This window comes from Centrocercus urophasianus, unplaced genomic scaffold (assembly GCF_019232065.1).
Source record: "Centrocercus urophasianus isolate 14NV4802_14NV808 unplaced genomic scaffold, USGS_Curo_1.0 seq_20, whole genome shotgun sequence".
In the NCBI taxonomy this organism is placed as follows: Eukaryota; Metazoa; Chordata; class Aves; order Galliformes; family Phasianidae; genus Centrocercus; species Centrocercus urophasianus.
In genome coordinates, this window is record NW_024884756.1 from 10,397,193 (window position 1) to 10,423,293 (window position 26,101).

At 42.8% G+C, this 26,101-nt stretch overlaps 1 protein-coding gene across 4 annotated transcripts in view; it reads right to left on the reverse strand.

The window, feature by feature from the left end:
• Positions 1–26,101, reverse strand: part of SATB2 (SATB homeobox 2) — a 130,338-nt gene that overhangs the window by 29,035 nt on the left and 75,202 nt on the right. For all 4 annotated transcript variants that reach the window (XM_042822090.1, XM_042822092.1, XM_042822091.1 and 1 more), the window contains 3 exons: positions 20,692–21,164; positions 8,447–8,659; positions 3,547–3,702 (listed from right to left, as the gene is read on the reverse strand). In XM_042822090.1, coding sequence (XP_042678024.1) covers positions 3,547–3,702; positions 8,447–8,659; positions 20,692–21,164 — 842 coding nt within the window. The remainder of the gene's footprint in view (positions 1–3,546; positions 3,703–8,446; positions 8,660–20,691; positions 21,165–26,101) is intronic.

Consider the following 26,101-nt stretch of genomic DNA (forward strand, 5'->3'; position numbering starts at 1 on the left):
AGCACTGACACAAGATGACGGGGAAATGGTTTTCCCCAAACTTGACCCATAGACAAGCTGCAGAACTGGACACAGAAACCAGAGATCTGTCAGAACTGTCCTGACAGTTGGTTCAAACTTGCAGCAATCCAAGGTCAAAGTCGTTGCCTGTCCCACTGCCCCATTCTAGAGGCACAATGGCCCTCCGAATCTCTCCAAAATGGCACGCAGGTAACTCCATGTGATTTAAATATAATCAGGAGATTCTGAAGTACAGATACAAGGCCAAATCCAGCGTTCAGAAACACTGTCACTGTGATACTACAGGTCCCAGATTTAGTCAATTAAGGGACAAAGATCACTAGCATGCAGTATTCCCAGAGAAGCATGCTGTCCAGTGGGTGCCTCACTAACAGCTGGCATCTGGAATGGGATGACAGCTTTAGAGGCTGAGTTTGAAGGGTGCTGTGCACTTCAGCTCCTGCTGAGGATAAAGGGATGCACAACACTTCTCAAATAAGACAAAAAATATCTAGATATGTCACATGGAATAAAATACATATTAATGAAAATATTTTGACATTGACAAATGAGTCAATGTCTAAAATGAATGGCTTGAGACCCTTATGAATTTTGAGCCCCTAAAAGGAGAATCTTGCATACTACCTCGATATTTCCATATGGTCCTGCACACTGCATGCATGTTGACTTGTGAGGTCTACAATCTGTACCCTCAGTTTCTATCAACTGCCCTTTGCTTTCACTGTTGAACCAATAATCTGCCACGACTTAAGAATAAAGGTGGCTACTTGTTAAATTAGAAGTCAGATAAGTCTACCAGTAGATGATGCCACTTGCAATAACTGCTCTCAGTGGGTACTGCTCTTCCTGTATGAAGACAGGAGATGAAATGAGGCTTCCATTGGCTCTGGATTCTCTCTTGGGTACACGACATACAGCCCCACACATAAAATGTCAGAGCAGCCCTGTCAGAGATTCACTGGCTGCTAAAACTGTGAAGATCTCACAGCACCGTGGATTGCTGTTGACAGAAAAGCAGCGCCCAACACAACACATGCCTTGTTAGCAAACTGGAAGCCTCTCAGTTGTCTGGGGTGAGGGAATAATAGAGGAAGCCAGTGCAATGCAAACCAGGCCTGTGGAGAACAGCAAGTGAACAAACCTTGGCGAAGAGTCCAAGCAAACCCTCAGACTAGCTCTTTTCTCCCCCTCTTTCAAACTCTCTTTCTTTTGTAAATATGAACACTTTTCAGTGCGCCCTGCCCACCATGTAACTGAGCTGGTGAAATCAGCACCACTGTCATCAGGAGAGCCTGCAGCTGGCACAGCAGACCTGTACAAAGCAATGGGAAAGCCCCACAGCTAGTATTTAGGTAAGCTGACACTGACTTTTCCACCATGTCACGGCACCTCCCCTACATAAAAAGCCATATCCTTACTTCCAGCACTACACTGTCCTGGGGGCACATGGACAGCTGCAGCAAAGCACAGGCACACCCAGTCAGGCCGAGGGCTGGGCCACACAGGTGAGTTTTGGAGCTGGGGACCCGTGTACCACTAGGCTTTGTGGCTGTAGCTTCTCTGTTCCTGCCTTCCAGTTCCCTCACAAACCACTTTCATGCTCCAGCAGAGAGCTATGACATCTCAGCATGGCAAATGCTGGGTCATCCCAGGGAGCCAGTATTGCTTTGGCAGGACTGTGAAACAAAAGAAACATCAGCCTGAGAAATGCTTCTTTATTTGCCTCTGTTGAAGAAACAAAACCTTTATGGGCAGTAACTTTGCTTTAAACGATAACATGTGTGGATCCTGTGCTTATCCTTTTGCATCTGGCTTCCAAAATCTGCCCTGTTCTTTTTCCACGTGAAAGACTATGAAGCTTATTTTTGTTTTGGTGCTAGTGTGCATCACTGCCAGAGAAACTGGCACACACTGAAGCTAGTGAGCCACCCAAATTACTGTTGGGTGGTTCAGTCCCTCTCTATTTCAAGAAGCCTCTGGGTATAATGACAGGAAGCTTACAAGCAATTTCAAGCCCAACTTCAGAGAAGCTGGCATTCAGTTTGTGCTACACGCTGCTTATTAAAAGCTGTCCAGTCCGGATTCTGGGTGGAACTTTGATATCTGCATGGAGTAAAGAATAAGGGGCACGTTTGCAAAATCAATTGTGCAGTTTTTATATTTACTGCACGTTTACCACATATGTCATTTATTACACAGTGGAAAACCGTTAAATGCACAGTAGTTGTGCCAAGTGGCATTATGCTTTTAACAGCTTTATTCGTTTAACAGCTCCAGTTCTCATTATATTTTGCCATGTGGTACATGAGATTTTTATGCATTTAACAGTTTAAGAGGGTTCCATGGTATTTTCCTTTCATGTATTTCATACTGTGCCTGGGATTTTGTTGGGGGGCTGAGGGTTTGTGGACTGTAACCCCTGTACTTAGACAAGATAAAGCAAAAGGCAAAGAAAATTAACGATTAAACAAGGAAGGAAAAAATGGATCAGACCTCCAAATGTGTGGGCACAAATACCTGTAACAAGGACAAGGCTCTCCCATGGGCTTTGATAGCCTTTGACGCTTTGTTTATATGCCTTTCAACTTCTTATTTTACATCTATTTTAATGACTACAATATTGCTTTCCTTCACAGAGAGAAAAAATGTACTTAGTAGAGTACATGCACCTAGATATTTCTAACCCTTCCACACAGAGGCATTGGTGCATTCCTGAATGCATACTGATGCCCTCTCCTAGCACAACTGAGTAATTTCATTCAGGATCAGAAGCAGCTCTTCTCGCACAGAGTGAACAGTCGGTTCCAATGGAGACCATTGGAACCATGGAACCATCATCTGCTTGCGGTCCTTCCTACAAAAAATGCCGTCCTCCTTTCCACAAAATTCATACTGATACATTATATTTTTTTAAACAGTTGGATGAAATTTTTAAATTAATGGATTCTCTTCAAGAATTTCACTCCAGCCTAGGTTTGCCCACATGTATTTTTTACATCTACGGTGAAAATTAATCCAGGAGAACACACTTTGGATTTGATGTGAATTGTTCACGTGGCAATACTGCATGCAGCACATACAACGTGAGGAGAAAAAAAAAAAAAAAGGAAACACCTTCCTAACATGCAGTTTCCCCATCATCTTCCTTCCATTAATTACTTAAGAAAACAGTATTTTTACCTGCAAAACAAGAAGGGCATCATCATTTTGGAAGGTCCTTGTCGTACTAATAGATGTGTAAGTTCTATGCTACAAGTGGGAAAAGACATGTGTGTTTGTACAAAATGGAGAGGAAAGCTCAGCTGCTAGCCGGTCCTTTTTTCAGTCTATTTTAAAAGGAAAAAGGAAACCACTTAAGCAGGCAAATGCCAGAAACACGACAGGTTCCCCAGAGATGAAGGTTATTATTATTGTATGAACAGATGTATTTTTATTGGTGGGAGTAGAATATAGGTCTAGCTCCAACCCCAAAGTTGGCTTTAAAAACAAAACCCCAAAAAGAACGAAATCCCCTCTACCACTCACCTGACTTTTATTGGCAGCCACCTTGGCAAACAGAGCTTGAGATACCTTGGCCCTTTTCATCTCCTGTTGGATCTCGTCATAAATGGCAGCTGTGATGTTGACGTTGGCGCCGTCCGCCTTAATGGGGAGGTCTGTTGTTGGTGTCGAGGTTTTGGCCTACCAAGAGACCATGAAAATAATAATTAAAAAAGTGCTGCTTTCAGCCCAGCCATCTGTGCAGAAATTATCAAAGGATTTCAGTCAGCTGATGCCAAACTGCATTAGCTACAGAGGGACACTTCCTGTCCATTATTCTAATCAGGTTAATTGTGATTGGAAATAATTGCAGTGCATTCCTATAGGACATACAAGGCCCTGTCAACTCCCCCCTCTCCCTCTCCCAGCATGTTTATTGAGCAGCTCAACAACACGATAGGTAGCTGGGCGCTCGGCTGCAGGCAGCCGCTGAAGTTTGCTCTGCCAGCTAGCTGCCACGGCACTGACACCAGCCTCTACCTTCTTCCCCCCTCTTCAAAAAGTGGCCTACACCTTGGAGGAAGAGCCAATTCTCCCAGAAAAAATGAGTAAATGGGTAGAGGTCTCTAAATAATAAATTATTACTCAATTTAATGCACTCCCTCAAGTCTCTCTCATCCTTTATTAAAACTATACGTATGTCATTTGAGTATGTAAGGTTTCCCAGCCTTATCATCATTATGCTGGCCAGACAGTCACCTAATTTCACCTAGGAAATCAGTGGAAATGAAAAAAAAAAATCATTTCATAAAGCTGGGCTTTGGCATGCCTTTGATGTGATGCCCTCATTCTCCTAAACTCATATTGAGATTTTGTGTATTCCACTGCACTCCTTTTAATTGAATGATTTCCCATCAGCTTCTGTGACAAATGAAGGACAATAAGAGAGCTGCCAGTACCTTCTCCAGGCTGGACTACCCTTGCAAGGCTGCTATCAGTACAACGCTGTAGGCTTCTGTGAGATTTTTATTTTAAAGCTCCTCAGCCTTGGCTGCCCTCAGACGGTGGAGGCAGGTGAGGGACAGGAGGCAGTGCTCACAGCACCAGCAGCCTCTTGGAGCTCAGATCTCACCTGCCAGGGCTGATACTTGAAATCTTACAACTTTCTAAGGAAATACATAGGTTACTCACATAAAACCCCCATTTTCTCTTGAGATGTGAAAGTCTTAAGAAACAAACTAAGCTAAGTCAGAAAGCTCACATTTTCATATAGATTCAAACCTCCCGTAAACCCTGGTGATATTCAGTCATCTGGTCCAATCATAAGCCTTTTCAGCTGGCTCCTGCCATTGTACCAGATTTGAAGGCTGCTACATCTAATATCAATTTTTAACTAGGTAGACATGGCCAAATGCCTCTTTGTTAATGAGAAGGTTAACTAGGCAAAACCAAGCCTTCTGAACTTCGTTATGCTTTCCTCCAAATCTTCTTGTGCCTAACATCTTTTCTATTCCAAGGCCCACATTAATAACGGAGACAAAATTCAATCAAGACAACAATCTAATCACTCTTCCTACTGCTTGCAGATAAAGCCTTCATCAACCTGTATCTCCTCTCTTTCTGAAGCCAGTCTGAGGATCAGGAGACCACTGTGCACAACCCGCACAGTGCTGCATGGCACAGCAGCCAACTGAACGTGTGCACCATGCTCAGCAAGGGCTTCCTACAGCTTTGTGCCTCCTTGGCTTGTTTCCTGGCTGTTCCAACACAACAGCACTCTCAGAACAGGACCCATAGAGAAAGGGCTGGAGATTTCTGCATCTCTGCATTAAGACTAGGGCAGTAGGAGCACAATCGTAGCAGACCGGGGCCTCTGGTGCTCTGGCACCACTGGAGGCCAAGGCCAAACTCATCCACAGGCCCTGACCATGAGTGGGTACAGCCCCATGGATGGACTGACAGGGACAACGAGCTCCAAAATTCAATCCTCAGGGATAGACAAGAGACAGGACACTTGTGAGGAACACAGGAAAGCAATGAAGAGATCATGGGAAAGGAAGACGATTGTCCAAATCTGTCAGGATTCATTTAGTGGAGCTTAACTGAAGACACTGCAGCGCTGCGAAGGGTATAAAGAAAGTCTTCCCAGGCAATGGAGCCTTTGATTAGCACAGCAGCTGAAGTCACCAAGGCCTGGAAGGTGAGGCCTGAGGTTCTGAGAACAAGATTAGCATATAAAGGAAAGTTTCAAAACACATCTTGTCCTGCACAGATCTCCTGCACTGCCAGCTCCACAGCCAGAACTCAGGAGCCAGCCTGCCCACTGCACCCTGAAAGCCGGGCTCTTTTTTATTTAAGAATCAGAATAGGTAGGACAGGTGCCAAACAGAAATATCAGAAGCAAGTGTTTAAAGCCAGAGGCCTGGATTCAAAATTGATCTTCATATTAGCAAGAAGTTTGCCATTATTGAAATGTCTCAGTGCAAATGGTGAAAAAAAGAGAAAGAAAACAAAAAAGAAAAAGGGTTTGTAATCACAATGCTAGAATGCTGAAATCCCAGCAGTTACTGCTGGTCTTCGACAGAGAGAAGAGAGTTGGCAACACATATGCAATAACCTTTAAAAGCTCAGAACCCCTTCCCCCAAGCACTTGCATCCTCTTGCTAGATGGATCTGCTGCTCTCACCTCCACACCGGTGCTAGATCGCATCTGTCTGTGCTCGGGGAATACTCTGAGGGGCTTTGGGTTCCAGAGCGACAGAGTCAAGCTAGGTGACTCCTTGTGCTCATGAGCCCACCTCCATGGCTGTCCCATCGCTTAACCATGCTCTATCCAGCACGCTAAAAAAAATCATTTCCCGAAGTACTGCCTCAAGAGATCGGTATCTATGGAAACCATGTTTCAAAATAACATTAAATCAACTTCTTCAGCACTGTAACATAATTCTTGAAAAGCCAGTATAGTTCCTCCTCACTGGTTAGCACTGCTATCCCCCAAAGCACCATTATCTGGGGTATACAACATATTTGCCTGGGGAGGCAATGTTTCAGAATGGCTGCCTGGTATATGAACAGGAACTTGTCTCATCGGGACTAATACCAGGCATATGGGGAAGCACAGTAGCCGAGCTGCCTGCCCAGGAGCTGGGAAGCAGCCTAATTTGCAGAGGTGTCCAAGTTGTCAAAACAGCACCTGTGCTGACTGGTGCTGGCCCTCAGAGGACTGGGGAAATTTTATCCAGTGGGCACAAGACAAGCACTGGGTACAGAAAGGTTTCTGCACTGCTTTTGGTGATTAAAAAATCTCACAATATTCTACCAAATTCTTCAAGAAAATAAGGGACGGGCAAGCTGCTACATATTTCTAGAGTATGGTTTTCTAACAGTGCTTCACTCTTAAAAAGAAGAGCAAAATTTTCCTTACTTAAAGCTGTCACTAGAACACGGGGAAGATTTCTTATTTTGACAGAGGAAAGAGACAGAGTGACAGATCTGACAGAGAGCTGATTTTTATTTTCACCGGACTGCATCTAACTCACCCATTTCTTTCTGTTTTTTGTTTTTTGTTTTTTAATTATTATTATTCTATTCAAGTTATGAAATCTATTGCACTAAATATTAGCAGTAGTAAGCTAATTCTTTCATGAAAATATAAATGCAGAAAGAGTTTACACTATTTAGATGTTAAAACAGTTCTCATCAGAATTTTGCTTTCACAGAAAGATAACTAAAAACAGTTATGAGTTATGCGACAATGAATTTTGCGTATGACAAAAATTCAGCATTCAATTCCGCTTGGCAAGATGTGCTTGCTTTCAGTGAAAGCAGTTCTTTACATCATGTGTAGCAGTAGAGCCCACCCAAACACGTGAACTGAGCTCAACAGTTTCTACAAAATCAGCACACGTTAAGGACGATCTACGTGCCTTTAACCCCCTGCTCCAAGACTCATTTTTAGCAGCTGCAGATCCAGTATTCAGGATGAGAATTGCTCAGTAATACTATAAGCATGGTTAAGACATGCACAGCCTGAGCGAGCACTCAGAGACTCTGCAGACTGCATGACTGTGGAAGTACCCAAACAGGAGGGTTACAAAGGCCTGTTTATGACAGATGAAGAGAAGTGCTAGACCCGAGCTGTCACATCTGCACAATTAGAAATTTCAAACTCAAGTTACACAAATGTCATGACAAGACATTTAATTGTTGTCTCTGTGCAATCACCTTTTCCCTTTTGGAGTATATGTCTGGAACAGCAAGAAGCCTGGCTGAAGGGTGATACACTATGACAGGGTAGTACCTGCATGTTCATTCTTAGCGCAAAGGAACAACTTATGTAGACAAGTGGATAGGAACAGAATGTTAATAAACCTGATTCGTTAAGTTTACTGGTTTAGAGCTTCAAAGCATCATCTTCTCCTGCCCTAGCACTGTGCCATCTGTACTTTCTGTACTTCAAATAATTACTAGCGTAAACTAACTAAAGGATTGTCATTTCGTAGGCAGAGTGCACTGATTTCTAACTCACTGTTGGCTCCTAATCACTGCATGTTTTTGACTGCAACATATATGAATCTCTCCACAAGCTCAGAAATTTCCTGTGTTCTGTAGAACATCACAGAGCACTAAGACAAAAAGTTATGTACATAATCTTTCTGTAACATAGTCTAAAATACTCTATCTGGAAAGCCCGCAAGCAACCATTCAGGTACTAAAATCAAATACTCCTTTTTGCATTTATGGCATTGATCAAAGCTAGAATCATCACTAAGTCTTGTTTCAATTCAATAAACACCTCTTAACAGCCTCTCCAAGTACTTATAAAAGGATTCCCACAACTCACTTGAGTAAAGGAAGCAACATACAAGGGAAGGGCAGAGAAAACCTCCTTCCCTGGACTAACATTAGCACAGGACCACATAACAAACAAAGGATCACATCTTACCTGGGGAGTTCTAGAGGAGCTTGGGCTGCTGGCTGCTGAAGACACCATGCTCACATTAGGATTCATGCTTCTCTCTCTCTCATCCTGATAGATTCGATCCCGTTCTGAGTCTGGCAAGTTGAGGAAATTCTGCATCGCCCTTAAGTTTACCAGGAGGGACTGGGAAGCTGTCCTGGGGTCTTCTTCTTTACGCAGGATCTCAGACAACAAGCCCTGGTTAAAAAAATTTATAAGTCCAGTCACATGGTGGTATTTTAAATTTGTTTAGAAAAACTGAGAGCCTACATCAGAATCTCATAGCCTCTTCCACAGGGTCTATTTTGTAGGAAAGTGCTCGTCTCGTGAGGACTGGAGTTTATTTTGCAACTGTCCTATTCTGGCACTGCAATAAGCATATAAATAAGCATGTGAGCATAGAAATCCTGGATATGAAGGCAGGTGCACTGGGTAGAAGAAACTGCAGTTACCACCAGGTGCGTGCAGCAAATATTTTAGGAGCTGTTAGATGTCTCCCTCTCCCTCTCTCTCTGTCTTGATGCTGGGAATGCTTGGCAGGCCTGTTCATCTTTGACAAATCTGCCAAGTTTGGTATATTTAGTTTTGACATTTAAACAGTGCAGGAGGTTTATAAAGAAAAACATTTGGTTGGGTTTGATGTTATAGTCCGTTCATCTTGGTTTGGACCCTTGTTTCTGAGAGGAGAAAATGCAGTAAATAATAAAGCCTTAGAATACAGCTCTAGGGATTTAACCCATTCTTTTATGCCTTATTTTAAAACACCATGGGCTTCTTGCTGCAACAACAAATTAACGCTATATTCACCTAATTTTAACAAAAACCATTCTGCCAGGAGGTAACCAGCAGAAAATTTAAAAAAAAAGAAAAAAAAAGAAAAAAAAAAGGGAGAGAGAGAGGAAAATAGCATTAAATGAAGCTTAAGTCTAATGATGAGATTAAAGTAATGCATAACTGCAAGCACAGCTTATGTGGAAGTCAGGGCACAATATACAGGCCTGGGGGGGCCTACACTAACCACTAGAGCAAAGCACGTTCCACCCACGCTCCAGAGGCACCCACCACATCCCCACTTCACAAGAAGCCATTTCACTCCCAGAAGCGATAAAGTCCCCTCCTGAGCCAAGTGCTCACATACGCTGCTGCACAATGAAGCGGTGCCACAAGCCCTAGGCCACCATGGGAGCTGCGGCCTTCAGCCACAAAGGGGACACAGGGCCCCACTGCGATTCAGCCACAGCTGCTGACATGAATGTTTTGCACCACTACTGCACAGTTGTGACTGAAGCAAGCTGCCTCACCAGCACTTCTTTCTTGTAAGGAAAACGTTACTGGAAAACAGCCACCCAGTCAAAACCCTGTAACGTTCAGCCTATTTTCTTCCATACCCCGAAGATTTGCTAAAACCCCGGTCATGCAGTTGAGTAACGTGCAAATGCTAACACTGTTGCTATTTAGTGATCTTACTGAACAGAATTCCTGACAAAACAGACAGGCAAACAAGTGTCTGTATCTACTTTTATCTGTCACCTGCTACTGAACATCCACATTAAAAGACATACGCACGAGCTGTGCTTCAGCAGTATGGATGCCTGAAGTGCTTGAAACAAGCTCCAAAGGTAACCTGTAGGTAGGCTGGACACAGCTCACCTTTTCAGCTCGTAATCTACATGACAAAGACAAGAGTCCCTGCAGACCCCAGATGGCCCAGTCTGGGCCTGAAGGCATGGCGAGACCCTCAGACCAGGAATGGGAGCAGGAGGCTGCAGGGAGGCGGGCAGGTGGGGCAGGCCTGCACGGGCACCATCAGGCCCTGGCATTGCTTCTGTCACTCTGCAGCCCTGACAAAGCCACGAGCTGGCACCCAGATTCCTTCTCAGAGTTTACCACCCCTCAGGGAAAGTAGGGATCTTCTGTAAAAAGAATTCCAAAGTTTGCCAGACTCACGCGCTGCACATTAACAGAAACAGGACGCTTCAGAAAGCTGAGCCTGTGACTTGAGGCGTTCCAAGATCAATACAGCATGTCCCTATTATAATTTCCCCCTAAAGTCAGTGGAAAATTCTCCGAAGGCAGTAAACAAATATCAATTCCACAGATTCTCCAAATTTTTAATTTTCTAGGTCTTAAAGGATATGTAACTTTTTTTTGTTTCCCCTTTGGGTCAGCTTCCAAAAATTAATGGGGTTGCGGAAAAAAAGGCACCTGAAAGCTTCTGGAGCTGACTCTAAGACCGCTTTTTCTCCTCCCATCTTAGCCTGGCTAAATTTATGGTTCAATTTCAAAAATGGAGAGCATATGTGAAAGCATGCCAGCAATTACTTTTCGCAGTCATCGACTCCGTATGTAAATCAGGGGCACAGGTACACGTGGCTCAGTCATGGCACTGATAAGGTATCTTACTGCCTGAGACACCAGCTCTGGGCTCGTGGGCTCCAATCAGAAATGGCACATCGTGGGAGAGAGTCGACGGTTCTGACTTTAGTTTGTGCCTCATGTTTCTATGAAGATCTCGTCCTTTGCAGAGACATAGCAATATTGCACACATCTCAGTCACCAGACCCTAGAACACCACATCAGTTGTCACTGGGCCCTGCCCCAGTGCTCATTCCAAGCCTGCAGGTAGGAAATCTGGCTGCAACAAGTGCCTGCGGCTCAATTATAGTAGGCAAAGCCACTTTGACAGCTCCAGAGCCATGTCGACAGCAGGACAGATAACAAGAAAACCAACTTAGAGGGAAAAATCTCCTGTCCTCCTGCAACTAAAGATAAACAGTGCTGGTAAACAACAGCGGTTAGATAGCTGAGCGGTAGAGTAGAACAATAAATTTAAGTGTCTTGAGAGCAATAATGTTTACAATAATATAATTCTGAGCTACTGAAGTATACACAAACTAACCAGAGAGCAACAATATAAAAATAAAGTGATATTAAATAATCCGTTCAGCCTTTTTGTCACCTGCAACAAATTAGGCTTTCAATATGCAAAACATCTTCCTTCCAGAAAAACAAATGATCGTGATTTCATTTAATTGTAATTTAATGAGGCATAATTTATTTTTTAAAGTGATATACACCAGGTGTGTGGTGAGGAAACTGGCCCAGCCAGACAACCCCACTGTTTCTATTTTTGAGAAAACCCTAAAGCCAGCCAGAGAATGTTTTCATTTCTGTAAATTGTATTTCTGCTGGAGGGGCTGAGGGGGGGAAACCCACAGCACTCATACTTTTGTTATAAAATTCCATGGGCTAAATTAGCTCATTCCGACTTACTTACATCTCATGTTAAAATAAATAAATAAATAATACTGGCAGTTTGCAAAGCAATCAACTCTGCAAACCTAAGAAACTCAGGGACTAGAAAGTCTAGTACTGATTTTAAGCGACCAAACAGGTCTCCTTTACCAAACACAGCTTTTAGGATGAATTTCAAGTTAGGTAGCTTATTAAAATCTTTGCTTTTCCACTCCTGGGCATCATTTTTAAGCCAGTTACTGAAGAGGCAGTGGATGAAAAGTTGAACAGTTGCACAGACTCCGCTGAGCTGTGCTATCCAAGCATCCCAAGAGAAAGACTCTGCACAGGCACATTTTGGTTTGTGCTTGGAACTGATGCTGTGTTTTAAATTTCACACTGGATCCCTAATTGACTTAAAAAAAAAAAAAAAAATAGCCAGAAGTGGAGAAAGGAGCGCATATCCAGTCAAAATAAAAAAGTCTTTGGAGCTATTTAAGGTAGGAGCAATTTTGACTTTTTTTTTTTCTTTTTTTCAAAGAAGTGAAATCTAATCTTTCAAAAACAATTCAGCAAAGTCACTATCTTGGGGGTTTGCCCTGCACTCATCCAATGAAATCCATTTGTGAACTCATTTATTTTTTTCCCCAGATACAGGATTTCCAGGACAAACGCATCAAACCTCACAAAGAAACTTTTTCAAGCAACTTCTGAAAGAAAATGCACTACAATGAGAGTGAATGTTATTCAGGCCAATTCCTCAACCCGAAGGACCAACTAACCAGCCTTTGAGACCAACACAAAGGCTCGACCAAAGCCCATGGAAGGCAAGCGAAGTCTTTCTGCCTTCTTCCCAAAGAGCTTTGATTCAGGCTTGTAAAGGCATAAATGAGGTCTCAGTGGGACAGCAGACTGCACTACCAGTGACCTAAGGAAGGACAGTTTTGCAACCAAGGCTTTTCAAAAGTAGTCTGGATCAGGTTAAGGAGGTCATGCTGGAACACAGCCCAGACACCGATGTCCTCAGGACAGAGGAGGGTGAGGGCCATCAGGCAGCTGGGGACTCACAGCACTGGCCAGGACCTCACGCACATCAAGTTCAGAGCCTCAGCTGGGAGCCACACTCTGCTTCACCCACACCTCAGCAATGTGGCCATGAGAGCAGGCACAACTTTAAAAAGGTTCAGAACAAGACTTGGATCAACTGAAACACTGGCCAGAGCAAAAACCTGAATAAACCCAACTAATGCACTAAGCCTCAGTTTGTATGTTCTGTAGAAGATTATGTACACATGAAGGACTAAAAAAGCATAAACACTTTCTTCATACTTTCAGTTGATCTGTGCCTATCCATACTTCAGCTACTGCCAAGAGCAACAGTGAAAATGCTGAAAAATTTTGCTTCTGTAGTACTCAAAGCACAAACAGCACACGTAACCAGCCATCTCAAAAGAAAAGCTATTCTGCTTCCCTTTAGGTATAGATGCGATTGATGAGGATCAGAAAACATAGGTGCTTATTCAAGTCAGAATCTGAATCTTCATGACCGGTGCAATAAGCCTGTCCCCTCTCAGCATCCTCATTCGGTATGAAAGGTCCGTTTCCAGCATGCGAAGGCAGCACACCTGGGAGCCTCTGGTTAGCTAGTCCTTCCTAGTGACCTACACAGAAATCTCACATCAGTACGCAACAAGAAGCTTGGTTTGGCCAGGCAGGAATGACTGTATTTAAAGTTGCCTCCTGCTTGCAGCTGAAAGCTGAGGTTGAAGGTCAGTCTGTGGAGCTCTGCAGAAGCACCAACTTCTCATCACCCTTCCAGGAAATGAAGCAGTTCTATCTGCCATGTTTTTCTTGTGCCAGGGCAAACTTTTACCATGATATCTCTTTGCGTCTTGGCTTTAACTAGAGGCTTCAGCTTCGACCTCCAGTATTGTTTTCTAGGCTGAATAAGATGCATTGATCATTTTTTAAGAGAGAAATCTTTGCCTCTAAGTATGCAGGACTCAACCAAGTCTACAGGAAGCACTTGCTTCTTAGGAATCTAGCTCATTTTCAGACATAGCTTTGCCTCCATTCCCTTCCATCTCTTCCTAACTTCATCCAGGATACAAAGCAGAAGTGCTGGAAGTTGCTTAGAAATGCTTATCCTGGCAATGTGTCCAGTCCAATTTTGTGCAGCAAAATTAGTTTAGATAATCAGTGGAAAATTTCAAGGTGTTAGCCAAACCAAGCACCTTCAGATCTATCCTGTCACAGTTTCCATCACGCAAAACTGCATTTGCACCCGTTTCCTTGACCACCTCTTTCAGTCTCAACATGCAAAGCATCTGCATGCAATGCTCTTGTCCGTTTACATGAGCTACAGAAGTCAAAGGACTTTGTGCAGTTTTCCACCAGTGTGAACAGGAGATCAGGTGCCACCTAACACCCTCAGTACAGCTGAATGCATTGCATCAGTCTCTCATTAAAAAAAAAATTAAAAAAAAAAAAATCTCCTGATCCTTAGATTCACTGCCTACAGCCAAAGTATGAGTCCCGTTCTTAAACTCATTTAACTAATGCTAAAATACATACATCTCAGGAGAGAGCTGCTTAGGCACGCAGCATTTAGAGGCTGATTTGAATAAAACTTATACAGGGTCCAACTATGACAATTTGATTTTTATTATTAAAAATGAAGTGTTTAAATCCTCAAAGAAAATGCCTTTATTGCATTAGTTTAATAAAGTCTCTTTTTTATTACAGTATTTCTTTTTATTAGGGAAGACAAGATGTTGAGCTGAATGTGGATGCATGGAGAAAAGCAGGCAGAGAAGAACCCACCACCTGCAGCCACGCGGTGCCACCACTTATAAGGTGCACATCAAAGCTCTGTACTGAAACAAGCCGGGAAGCGAGCAGGACGCAGCGCTCGAGCACGCTGTACAGCCGTGCGCTCGCTCCCAGGCTCAGGGCTCCTGTGCCTCAGCTGAGCAGGCAGCAGCCGCCCCCGACAAGCACACATTCTGAAAGCCTGACTCACGTGCTACTTAAGATCATTTCATTCAGCTTATTGAATACAATTAACTTAATTGAAACTGAAATTTTGGGCAGTGCAAAAACCAACGGTTGGAACAAATATCCCATGTAATAAAAATCTGCAATTTATTAAATTAAGCACTTCCCTTACAGACTGCCTTCTTTCCTGGGACTATAACAGAACGCTGCTTGTGCCACATTACATAGAAGAATAAAACAAGGAGACAGCATGAAACGGTTCCATGCAATAACAGAGTTTTCTATGGGGAAAAACACAACAAAAATTCCCCCCTCAAAAAAACAAAACCAGAACCCTCACTAATTGAAAGTCTGTGCACAATGGAACAGACACCATAGCAATGAAAGCAGCTTGAATGTCTCACCAGATAGTAGGCAGAGAATGAAAGCTGCTCATCTTTCTCTCACTTAAGTCAAAGGAAGAATTACTTGCAAGAGGAATTCTGTCCAGGATTTGGCTCACAAGAAAGCAGAGGTGGAAGTTCCAGCTATTTCAACAGAGCATATTTCTAATCTTAAAAAGCCTATTAAAGGTCCCAGTTCTGCTCCCACTCCAGTCTGGGGAAGTTTTGCCAAAGAAAGCAGAATTAGGCACGAATGAAGAGTTGCCACCGCTTCCCTGTTTGCCTCCGAAGATTTTCTTTGGAGTTTCCTCACCAACTGCTCCGTTTGCCCTCAGAGCCTCCAAGCCCCCCCGACACCTGACTTACTGCATCTTTGCACACCAAGCAGCATTACTGTCCCCTTTCTCGTGGCAGGAGCCTGGACATGCCCACAGTCACGCCAGGAGCTGGGGCACCCAGAACTGAGCCTACACCTCAGCCCACTGCTGCAGTCAAAGCATGGCAGAATCCCTCAAACAAGATGAATCCATTTGTTTTATTTCGTTATAAATCTCTACATCTGAGGGTGTAAAAGTAGAGTTTCCCCCTTCCTGTTCTGTTGCTTGATTGTACCCAAAAAGCACAAGTCACAGGAGCTGACCCGCCTTCCGGTCTACATGTTAGAAAATGCTTCCTCGTTGCTAACTATTGAGAGAGAAAAGGAACAGAAAGCTAGATGCAGCCAACTTTCTTTGGGAAAAGAGTTACATGCATCCCAAACATGCCTGCTCCTCCAGCTCTCTGTATCTGGCACCACTGTTTCATTCAAAAAGCCTCAGGTTCACGGATATTCCCAGTTTGCGAGGCTGTTCAGTAAAACAAGCACTGGCCATTCGCCCAAACATTTTACTAGTTTTGGCTATTATGTCAAAACATTGGCAAAAAAAGATGCGTAAAAAAAAAAGATATAAACAGCAAACACTCAGTCTATAGGCTTTTCAGTCGATGGGGTGCTCCCAAAGCGCAGCAAAGCGGTTCCCTGATCCAGTGACATAGGGCGTCTGGACCCTTACAAAAACAGCCTGACTGTCCTCCTCTGTCTGAACCTGCAGCAATGAGGGATGCCCAGAAAGCAGGCACAAGTGGAAAACAAGTTAATTTTTCTCATGCAAAGCAGGATTCAAATGTCCTGGTTTAAAACTACAGATTTTGAAGAGCAGAGATTACTTCAATAACTTCAGATTAGCTAAAACAACAACAACCATATCAGAGAAGGACAGGGTGAACTCAAAAGAGCATTTTCATGCACTCCTTTTAAACAAGTCCTCTCTTACCTCTGTATCCATCACCACCACATGACCACTTAGCAATACACTACAACTCGTGATACCACAAGCTTTGGTGATATCAGCCTTTCAGTTGCAACTTGGGTGCTGCATTAGGAGACACTATGGCACAAGAGGGAGGGAGTACATTGACTCTCCCCAGAGGATGCTGAAAAATCCTGTGTGTATTCTCCTCCAGGAGCAAGTCCATAGTCTTAGAAGTAATTACATGAGCAAGAAACCGCATCTCTTGCCCCAGCAATGCTGCTGAACACCTTCACCATAACCAGTTTCCTTCACTGCCTTGACCCACACCCACTCCCTTGCCTGTATGACTGAGGGTCCCCAGGGTCACCTTGGAGGGAAGGAAATGATGGCAGCTAAATGCAGGCAAGGAGTACAACCAGCCTTTCGCTCTTTCCTATCTACCTGCATCTCACAAGTTCAGTTGAGCCCTAACCTGCAGCACAACAGTCCCAGTACCACTCCTTAGGCTACAAAACCACACTGACAAATTTGAATAGCACCTCACCACAGTTCACATAGGAGGACCATGGCTGTAGTCCAGAAATGCAGTGCTACTGGCATCCGTGAGGATGTACAAAGCCTATGAGGATGTCTTTCCAACACACACCATTCATAGGTGACACAAACAATGCTAGTGGGCACAATCATTTTAAATGTTTTGAAGGTTATGTAGGAGTTTCTCCCTTGTTGGGAATAATGCCATTAAAAACCTTCAAAAACTGAATTCTCTGTGGGGGTTGAAGAACTCTCTTCCAACTGTCCCAAACCACTGAATAAATAAGCATTTAGATTCTGCAACAGGGTGAATTAAAACTGCGACATTGATTCTCTCGCAATAAAGGAAAAAGAAGACACAGAGAGGCACCAAGCATCAATTATTCGCACTTCGAGGGTTTCTGATATCCAACTTCAAATAAATCTCAAAATGTTCATTTTGGAACTTTCTGTTTGAAAGAATCCCTCTTTGTGGTCAACACAGCCAGAGCCAATTCCTAGCCAAGCATGCTGTGCTGCAGTCCTGGGCACAGAGCAAGTACTGAGCTTCCCACCTCAGTGGGACTGCAGTGGCAGGTCTGTGTCCTAGGAAATGCGCAGCATTTGTGACAGAAACCAAAGCACTTTATTTTCACATGTGCAGACAACAGCATGGCCACAGGCATAAGGAAATAGCGTGTCTGAAGCTATGACTTTCCAATTTTTAGAGGACGGTTTGGATGTCTCACAGATCATGCAACTGTACCTCTCCATCTTCTGACCATCCTCGTTTCCCACACACATACACGCATACATACATGTGTCAGCCATTTGTTCCAATGGATTTAGCCTAGTTTGGATCAAAGCTTCCTCTACTTCATTTAACAGATATGCTCAGATGGAAGGTCTCGGGGGAGAAATAATGTTCATAAGAAGGGGTTTTTCAGCATTGAGTATGTAGGTCATTGGACTTGAAAATAAATTAGAGAATAGTTTATCTATTAAGCAAGTCTCACAGTACATATTTCATGAAGCTATACTTAATTATGGGCTAACGTGTGCTGCAGAACTATCATGAAGAAGAATTAAGCAGCGGCCCATAACGCAGTGATTAATACAGTTATTAGCTGGCTGGCACACAGCATCTATTCTTTGATATCATAATGAGAAATAACAGGGCTTCAGTTTCTAATCCAAGCATTTCTAGAGAGAAATGCACAGATCCCTGTGTCTCCTGACAAGACTCAGAAAGGAGAATGAAAGGAGGTGAAAGCAGAACTTTCACCTCAGGAAGTTCCACTTCTCCCCCCCATGGATGTTTGGGATTATCCCACATCTTCTACAGTGCAGTGCAAAGCTGACTGCTTGAGCACCTCTTCTTACTACTTGGGGTAACAGCCTCTGGCCTGAGGGGAGACTGATTTGAGTTGAAAGTAAAAGCTGAGGACAGTAATGCATAAATATGCAACTACACTATTTTGCTGCAGTGATAAGTCATAAGGATGTAATGCACTGCATGTAAGGTTCACTGATCTTTTAGACTACTGAAGCACAGCTCTGAGATGAGCAACACTTTTACGGATGTTTGAGACTAGCCTGTTCTGGAATCACTGTCACAGGCTGTACAGGTACATTCATAGGTATGATGGAAGACTAAGAAGTAGACAATTTCTTTCCTTTTATATAAAAATGTGTCTGGTAACTTGCAATGAAGCAATCTTTTTTTTCCCCCTCAAGTGAAATCTAGAGAAGTTCGTGCAATCTGAGACAAATATCAGCAGGACAGAAGGAAAGACAAAATTAGTGATTCTAATACCCAAGAATTACACATTATTTTGTATACCAGTCTCAAGTGTAAACTGGTTGGAGGACAGAGCATTACATCCCATTTCCTGGTGCAGTCCTGCCCAGCAGAGGTGCTCTGACACCTTCCCAAAGGACATCACATTGGCCTGTCAACTCAGGGCTGCTCAGGTCTGTGCTCCCAGTGAGTGAGCTCAATCTGAACAGTTAGACACTTGTGAAGTACTGAACCACAGAGAGACATTGCCACAGCTCCCAGCAGCAGCGCAGTGCTTTCTTCACTGTGGTGTGCAGGACAACAGCCTGCAGTTCCTGCACTGGCTCAGTGCAGGACAAATAGGCCAAATAAACAACAACAACAAAAACATATTACAGCTTCCTTAGTCCGTATTCGGATAATTTCCATCACAGCTGCTATTAAACACCATAGATAGATGAAAAACTGTAAAATCACTAAAAAAGAGCAGAGTAGTCTCTCAAAAATGCCTGCTTTTTCACTGCTGTCTTTAGAAGTCAGGTGGAGTGTACAGTCAGGGATAGGCGAGGCGTGGGATTTCCTAGGCACGCAGAATAAAACATTGCCCCCTTTTAAACACTACAGCTGAACGGCCAGTTTAACACACAATTTGTTTGACAGCTTGACAGGGATATACTTGTGGTCTAGTGACAGATTTGGGTATTACCAATCTGTCCCAGTCCGACTAAAGCAAAACATCATGTTCAGTGACTATAGCAAAACCCTCACCAGCAAGGTTAATGCTGAGCTCTCACTCAAGTATAGAATATGTCATTCTGTCAATACCATCTACCTTGATTATACAAGGCTTTATATACAACAGGTTATGATCTCAGAGGGATGAAAAGCTTTTCCAAATTAAAAGCAGCGTTTTAAAGAGGAAATACTCATACATTCCTACGTAGTTTTCATTCGATATCCTCAAGGCTAACCCCAGAACTCAAAGACATGCTGATTGAACATGAATGTTTTTTCGGAGTGCAGCCATCTTATGAATTTAATGGAAAAAGGGAAGTAATAAAAATGTGCTCCATACTTTAATTAGTTCCCTCATAACATGGCATTTCCAAAATGGCAGTGCCAAAGAAAATCATTAATCCAGGAAAACGTACAAAGGCACTGTATGGCTCGACAGTCAGACCTCCTGCAGACACATACAAACATGGCCCTTGTCTTCTCTTGCTGGTGAAGCTAATCCCAAAGATCAGCTCTGACTGTACAAAAGAAAATTGTACCGATATTTAAATATGATGTCACTCCCCATTTATCAATCCTTATGGAGGAGTATCATCAACCAGAAATTGTGTTTTGTATGCCTTGAACGCTGTCTGGCAGCAAGATAAATGTAAACAGCCTGCATTTCTGAATGTGCATTCACCTAAGGTAGTCCAGGTGCTAGGCTTACGCTGATGCTGCTGTGTAATTATTTTAACATCTAAGTTCCAATATTTTAGTGAGAAAACCAGCTGCAAATGGCAGACATCTTTTCCAGCAATCAATTGTCTCTTATGCAGCCAGCACCAAGACTGCCTTTAGGCCTATGAATACCTGTCTTCCTCATTTCTGTATCACCAGCCTCAGCAGTAGTTGTGCAATCAACAGCAGTTACCACAAGAAGGAACTGAGAAAGTGACATAAACTAAAAGATGCTGATTCCCTTAGTCTCTTGTTACCTTTCCCTGGCCATCAGGCAGGAGCAGATGTGTAAGTTTATAACCACAGAGAAGAACTCAGGAAAGAACTCACACCAGCAGAACGATAACTAGAGAACAAAGCTCAGGTAACAGCACTAGGGTAAACAACTTCAAGCAAACAGCTGTTCTATGAATACACAGCCTTGCTCAATCATGCCAATGAGACGGGAAAAAATGGTGGATGGTATGGCCTATTTCTGGCGTACACCTTTCCTTGATCTGCAACAACCACACAGCCCCACAAGAGTCACAACTTCGACCCCTCAGCACTTCTTGGTTATAGAACAGAAACGGATACCTGTGTGCGGTTGAACGCTACTCTTGCAAAGACAGCTTGAGATACACTGGCTCTCTTCAGCTCATCTCTGACTTGCTGGTAAATATCTGGAGAGACTTCCACCGATGAATTTGATGGCTCTGGTTTGACAGCTCTAGGGATGGGTGGATGATTCAAGAACTGCTGGTTGATAGCCTGTGGGTGCTGGTGAGCCAGTAGCCGGCTGACGGCAATCTGTTGGTTTATCAGATGGGCCATTGCTATCTGCTGCCTCACCAGTTGTGGACTGAGCTGAGGAGACAGGAGCCCAGGGTTTATCATTGTCTGCATCGTTGGCACTTGGTTTCGGATTGGAGTACTGTGGTGAATTTGGCCATGAGGAGACTGTTCGTTAGTTTTTCCCAAAGTTGCCAGTTGGTTGATATTTGGTAAGTGCATGGGACGTTGACCAAGAACACAATAGTCTGAAAGGTTTTCTCTTTCCACTCTTTCCACTGTTAAAAGAGAAAAATTATTTTGCTGTCAATTAAAGTTGGCACTTACAAGAGGACCATTAGAGTAAGAATTACTCCAGGTGTACAGCACCCAATTTAGTTTTCAAATCTGCACTTGCATAAAAGCTACTCAAAAACAGAACAAAAGCAGTACAAGTAAGAGCAACAAGAATCAAGACATGTTCAACTTCTTAGGAAGCCTCCTCATAAAACTGGTAGCAGGTGTCTGTTCCAGCCTCATTTCCTAAAGAAACGAGTTTAGACATTTCCACTCACACTGTCAGTAACTTCTGAATCTGTCATCAAATTGAGTAACTCTTTAAAAGAGGGAAAAAATTTCAGAATCACTGGCATCGAGCTGAAGGAAAGAAACCCAGATTAGTATCCACCCACACCAATTCAATGGAAACCAGACCATTCCCTATGCTGCTCATAGAACAACTTCTCATTACAAACTCGGCAATTATATTTTTTCCAACATAAAGTCTACCTTGCATCATGTGCAGATAAAGTTACCAGGTAATGTGAATTCACCTAGATGTACTGCAGCAGAATCAAGTTGCTTGCCTGAAAGCATGCTACGTAACCATGCATATCCTTGATTCACAAATGAGAACATTTCAGAGCAATGGTTCTAACAAAAGCCTCATTACTCTGTCAGGAAACCTTGAAGGAACTGTGCATGAGTGTCCACTTTACAGAAAACTGATTCTGACAGCAACCTTTTACTGGTTTATAGTGTTATTTTATGGCTTTACCATCTTAAAAATAAATTTTGAACAAAAACCTGTTATTCTTAAGTGACACTATATTACAAAAAAAATGAAGCATTACAGACCAGATGCATTTATTGTAATCATATATGCAGCTACAGCCCTTTCAGATATCTTACATCAGTAATACTGCAACACCTTTTCATGCAACTGCCAAATTAAATGCCTGTATTAGAAAACCAAATTTCCTTTACAAGTAATATTTGAAATTGGAAATGAAGCTTATAAAATAAAAAAGTAAAACTATTACTTAGATAACTTTAAGTAATCAAAAGTCATTTTATACAGTTGAAGATACCACGAGCTTCACTACACAAAATTGGGCATTTATCTATTGATCTAGAAGTGTCCAGGGACTGCTACCATGCAGCTAACAAACTACTCTCTCATGTTTATATTTCTCTTGCTAAATGAGACGAGAGGATTTATTTGATAAATAACGTAACACAATCAGAACTTGTGTAATGATCAACAATGGTACAAGGATTTTGAACTCTTTTAAGACCTAATCCACGTAAAGCTTTGAATCTTTACATAGTACTCAAGGTGACAATTTACTGATGACTTTCTGTTTCCTTTTAAACAGAAAGACAGCTCTTTTCACCTTTCAGAGTTAATCTCAGACAGAGAGGGTTGAATTCTCATGAGGGAGGGAATGATGCCCAGAACACAGACGCTCACAACTTTTGTCTTTAGAGCTGTCATTCCAGAACATTGCAAGTACTCATTTTTATAACTAGGTAAATTACTACCCAGCAATTTTATTTCAAAATATTTTACTTCCCTGTTCCCTTTTTCGAGAAAAAAAAAAAAAAAAAAAAAAAAAAACCACCTTTAACCTTCAATAAAATCCTTGTTAATGAAAAAAATAAGTAAAAATCAAACATCTCTAATAAAATTCTTATTCCATCTTTCTTCAAAAGCCAATGTTTCAACTCAACTGATTTTATAACTATTTGTGCACGATGTTTCAGCTATGAAATGCCGTACAATTCTTGCAATACACAAGCATTATTGTAAATGACTGTCCATCTCCATAAATTTCTCGCAGCCTACTCAACACATAACACAGCATTTCAGTTTGCTGAAAGTACTAACAATTCCTACTTAAGTACTGATTAAGTACCCATTCCCAAGCATTAGGCACAGAAGGCATGCAGGGTCATAGGGAGGAAAGGCTGTTCTTTCTGGAGAAGACCCCATCCAGCACCATGGCCCACACAGAAAACACATGGCCATATAATCACCTGAGCGTTTCTGTGGTGAGCCTGTACCTGAATAATGCTATTAAATGCACACTGTTGCCAGGAAAACCAAATGTAATTATTCCAAAGGTACAGCTGCTACTTGAGAATCAGGAATTAACTTAATGTACATACAATAAAGATGTTGTTCAGTGTACATGAAATAATAGGAGCATTCTACTGAAAGGAAATGCATTAAGAACTACATTTACACCCTTTGGAGATCTTAAGTCCTTCCACAAGTAGCTTCAGGAAAGCTGAAACAATTTCTCAACTATTTTGTAGTTTAAGAAATATACAGAGAATAAGTCACTGAAACCAATAAATTACTACTTGTTAGAACTCAAAAACAGTAACCAAGTGTTTTTGAAATCCTGGTGAGAAGTAAATATAAATAACATCCACTTTCTGGGCTGAACCACATTTGCCAAGTTTCCACCCACTCTTGACTTCAGTGCCAAGTCATAAACCCTATAAAAATAAAATTTAAGATGAAAAGGCTGCCAGGCTGTTAATCTCTGCAATGCTACTTGGAATCACAATTACAAGGAGGCATCATTTGACTTGCTTCCATAGGTGGTTTTTTTTCCTCTTCTTATCAATTTGCTTTTTCAATCACATTAGGCTATATTGCCACACAACCACTCCCAACAAGCCAACCAGATTCTAGTCACTTCAATCCCTTCAATAATAAAAGGTTACCATTAACAGTTATGCTAGACAGAAAAGATGTGCGTTACTTAACTCCTCAAGGTTCTTTCCTTCTCCAACACATTTCCCATATCAGGTTCCCTGTTGTTCATCAGTGGCTATGAACTGGTGGGGCTCTGTGGGCCTGGGCAGGAGAGAGCCTGACACAGTGCTGAGGCAGAAGCCAGCCTCCTGTAGTCCTTTATAAGCTGGCTGGTATTTGAACACACTGGCTTATAAAACAGTGAAGACAGAGCAGCAGGACCTTAAATTGGGAAGGAGGGGGCTCCATGAATGCCTGCGGTCTGTGTTCAAGTACTGCTGTCAGTCCTCCTCTGCTTACAGTGCCCAAGCTATTTAAGCAAAAGGTGGCCCAGAAGGCTGTTACCTACCTGCCATCTGCGGTCCAGTCACAACAAAAAATACAGCAGTGTTTTCCCTTTTCTTCCTGCATCGTGTTGCCTGGTATTCAATTTTGCTCCAAGTCCAACACCTCCCCCACATTTAAGAGCCAGCCTCCTGAAGCCATACGTACCACATAGGCAGGTTCCAGGTACCAGGACCACCAGGACCACAAGTACCATGTCCAAGCTTAGCAGACAGCTCACTGAGTACCCTAGAATGGTATCTGCCCTTCATCTGCCCATATCCCGCTACAAGATGTAGCTACCTCTGCAAAACACTTGGACACCAACATAATCCACAGAATGGAAGCAGCAAATTGTCATATTTAAATGTTCCTTTCTTTTCTCATAATGATTACCACGTGTGCCAATGTATTCCAGCTTCATACTGAGCTAGAAACTTCCTGGATACAGCACAAAAACAACCCAGTGCACCCTTCCCCTGCACGATACTCTTACCCTCTACCCAGATTCCCTGTACAAACAGCTGACAGTCCACAGCACAATAGCTTGGGGTGGTCCACATGCAACTTTCCATTTGAAATGAAACTAGCTCAAGAGATTTAAAATAAGATTTATTTCTCCACCTTCCCTTCCCCTCACCCTTTATTTTCACCAAGTTGTTAATAGGAACATTCTGACAAAGAGCCTGTGGGGTATTTAGGGCTTAGGAACAGCACTGTACTGACGGACAGCACTGGAATCCAAATAGCTTAGCGCACAATAATGGATGCAGCAGGGAGAGCCAGATCTTAACATATCTCCCAGCACCACACTGCCACGGTCACAAAGAGGGCCCTGCAGCACCCGTGACCCAGCGAGTCCCCAGCTTTTTAGTCCCACTGGCATACAAGCATTTTACACAAAATAGAGCACGAAGAGGCTGCTAAAGAGATTTTTTGTAATAAGTTACTAGTCAGCAGGACTGCCATGCTTCAATTGTGACAGGATGTCACCACCCCAGGGTTGTTCTGCAGTGCAACAGCTTCAGAGCTTGCATCTTTGTTTTATTTATTACTTAAAACCTGGTGATCATAAAAGCCATTACCAGCAGTGGTAAAGGCCAAACTGAGCTAGTCTGGGCCAGCAAAGAGCTCTGTTTGTGAGCTTCAGTATGACAGGCATAGAGATGGAAAGGCTCCCACAGTTTCTCATAGCTTGACAGCACCTTACTCGCTGGAGCTGAACCTGTTCTGAATCATGGAGCTTTGCTTGGGAAAAGCAGCTCTGACACCGTACTACCTCCATCTCAGAGTGACGTGCAGAGCTGGGGGTGCTGCACTACACCAACACCAGGGTGTCCTCTTGCTTACCCTATGATTATCAACTTCCTCTCTGTAAATACAACAAAGCCACTCCAGAGCACAGAAGGAGCTTTTATAGTGCTAATTCTTTATCTTTTTATTTATAATTAGCATAATTACTTATTTGTTTTAATCACAGCCCACTTAACCACTTCAGTGCAAAGGACTGATCTGAGGAGTCTCATTTTCATTCAACATTCAATTTTTGTAGTTACCCGAAGTCATCCACTGGTTTCATTTACTGCTTGACCTCTGGCTGGGCTGTTTGTTCTTGCAGCCAGAACTGGAGAGAATGTGAGCTGACCAGAGCAGCACACTTGGTAGGAAATCTTAACATTTAAAACCTTGCACTTCCTCTACTCTTGCAGGATAGCAAATAACCTCAAAATAGCTATGGAGCACATACAGAATTTTTTTGGCCGCTGGCTGTGGGTAGCAAAGGCCTTTATCCAAGTCTAATGGAAAACAGACAGGAAAGGCCATTGTCTGTTCCCCATTGCACTACAAATCGCTCCGTTCCCA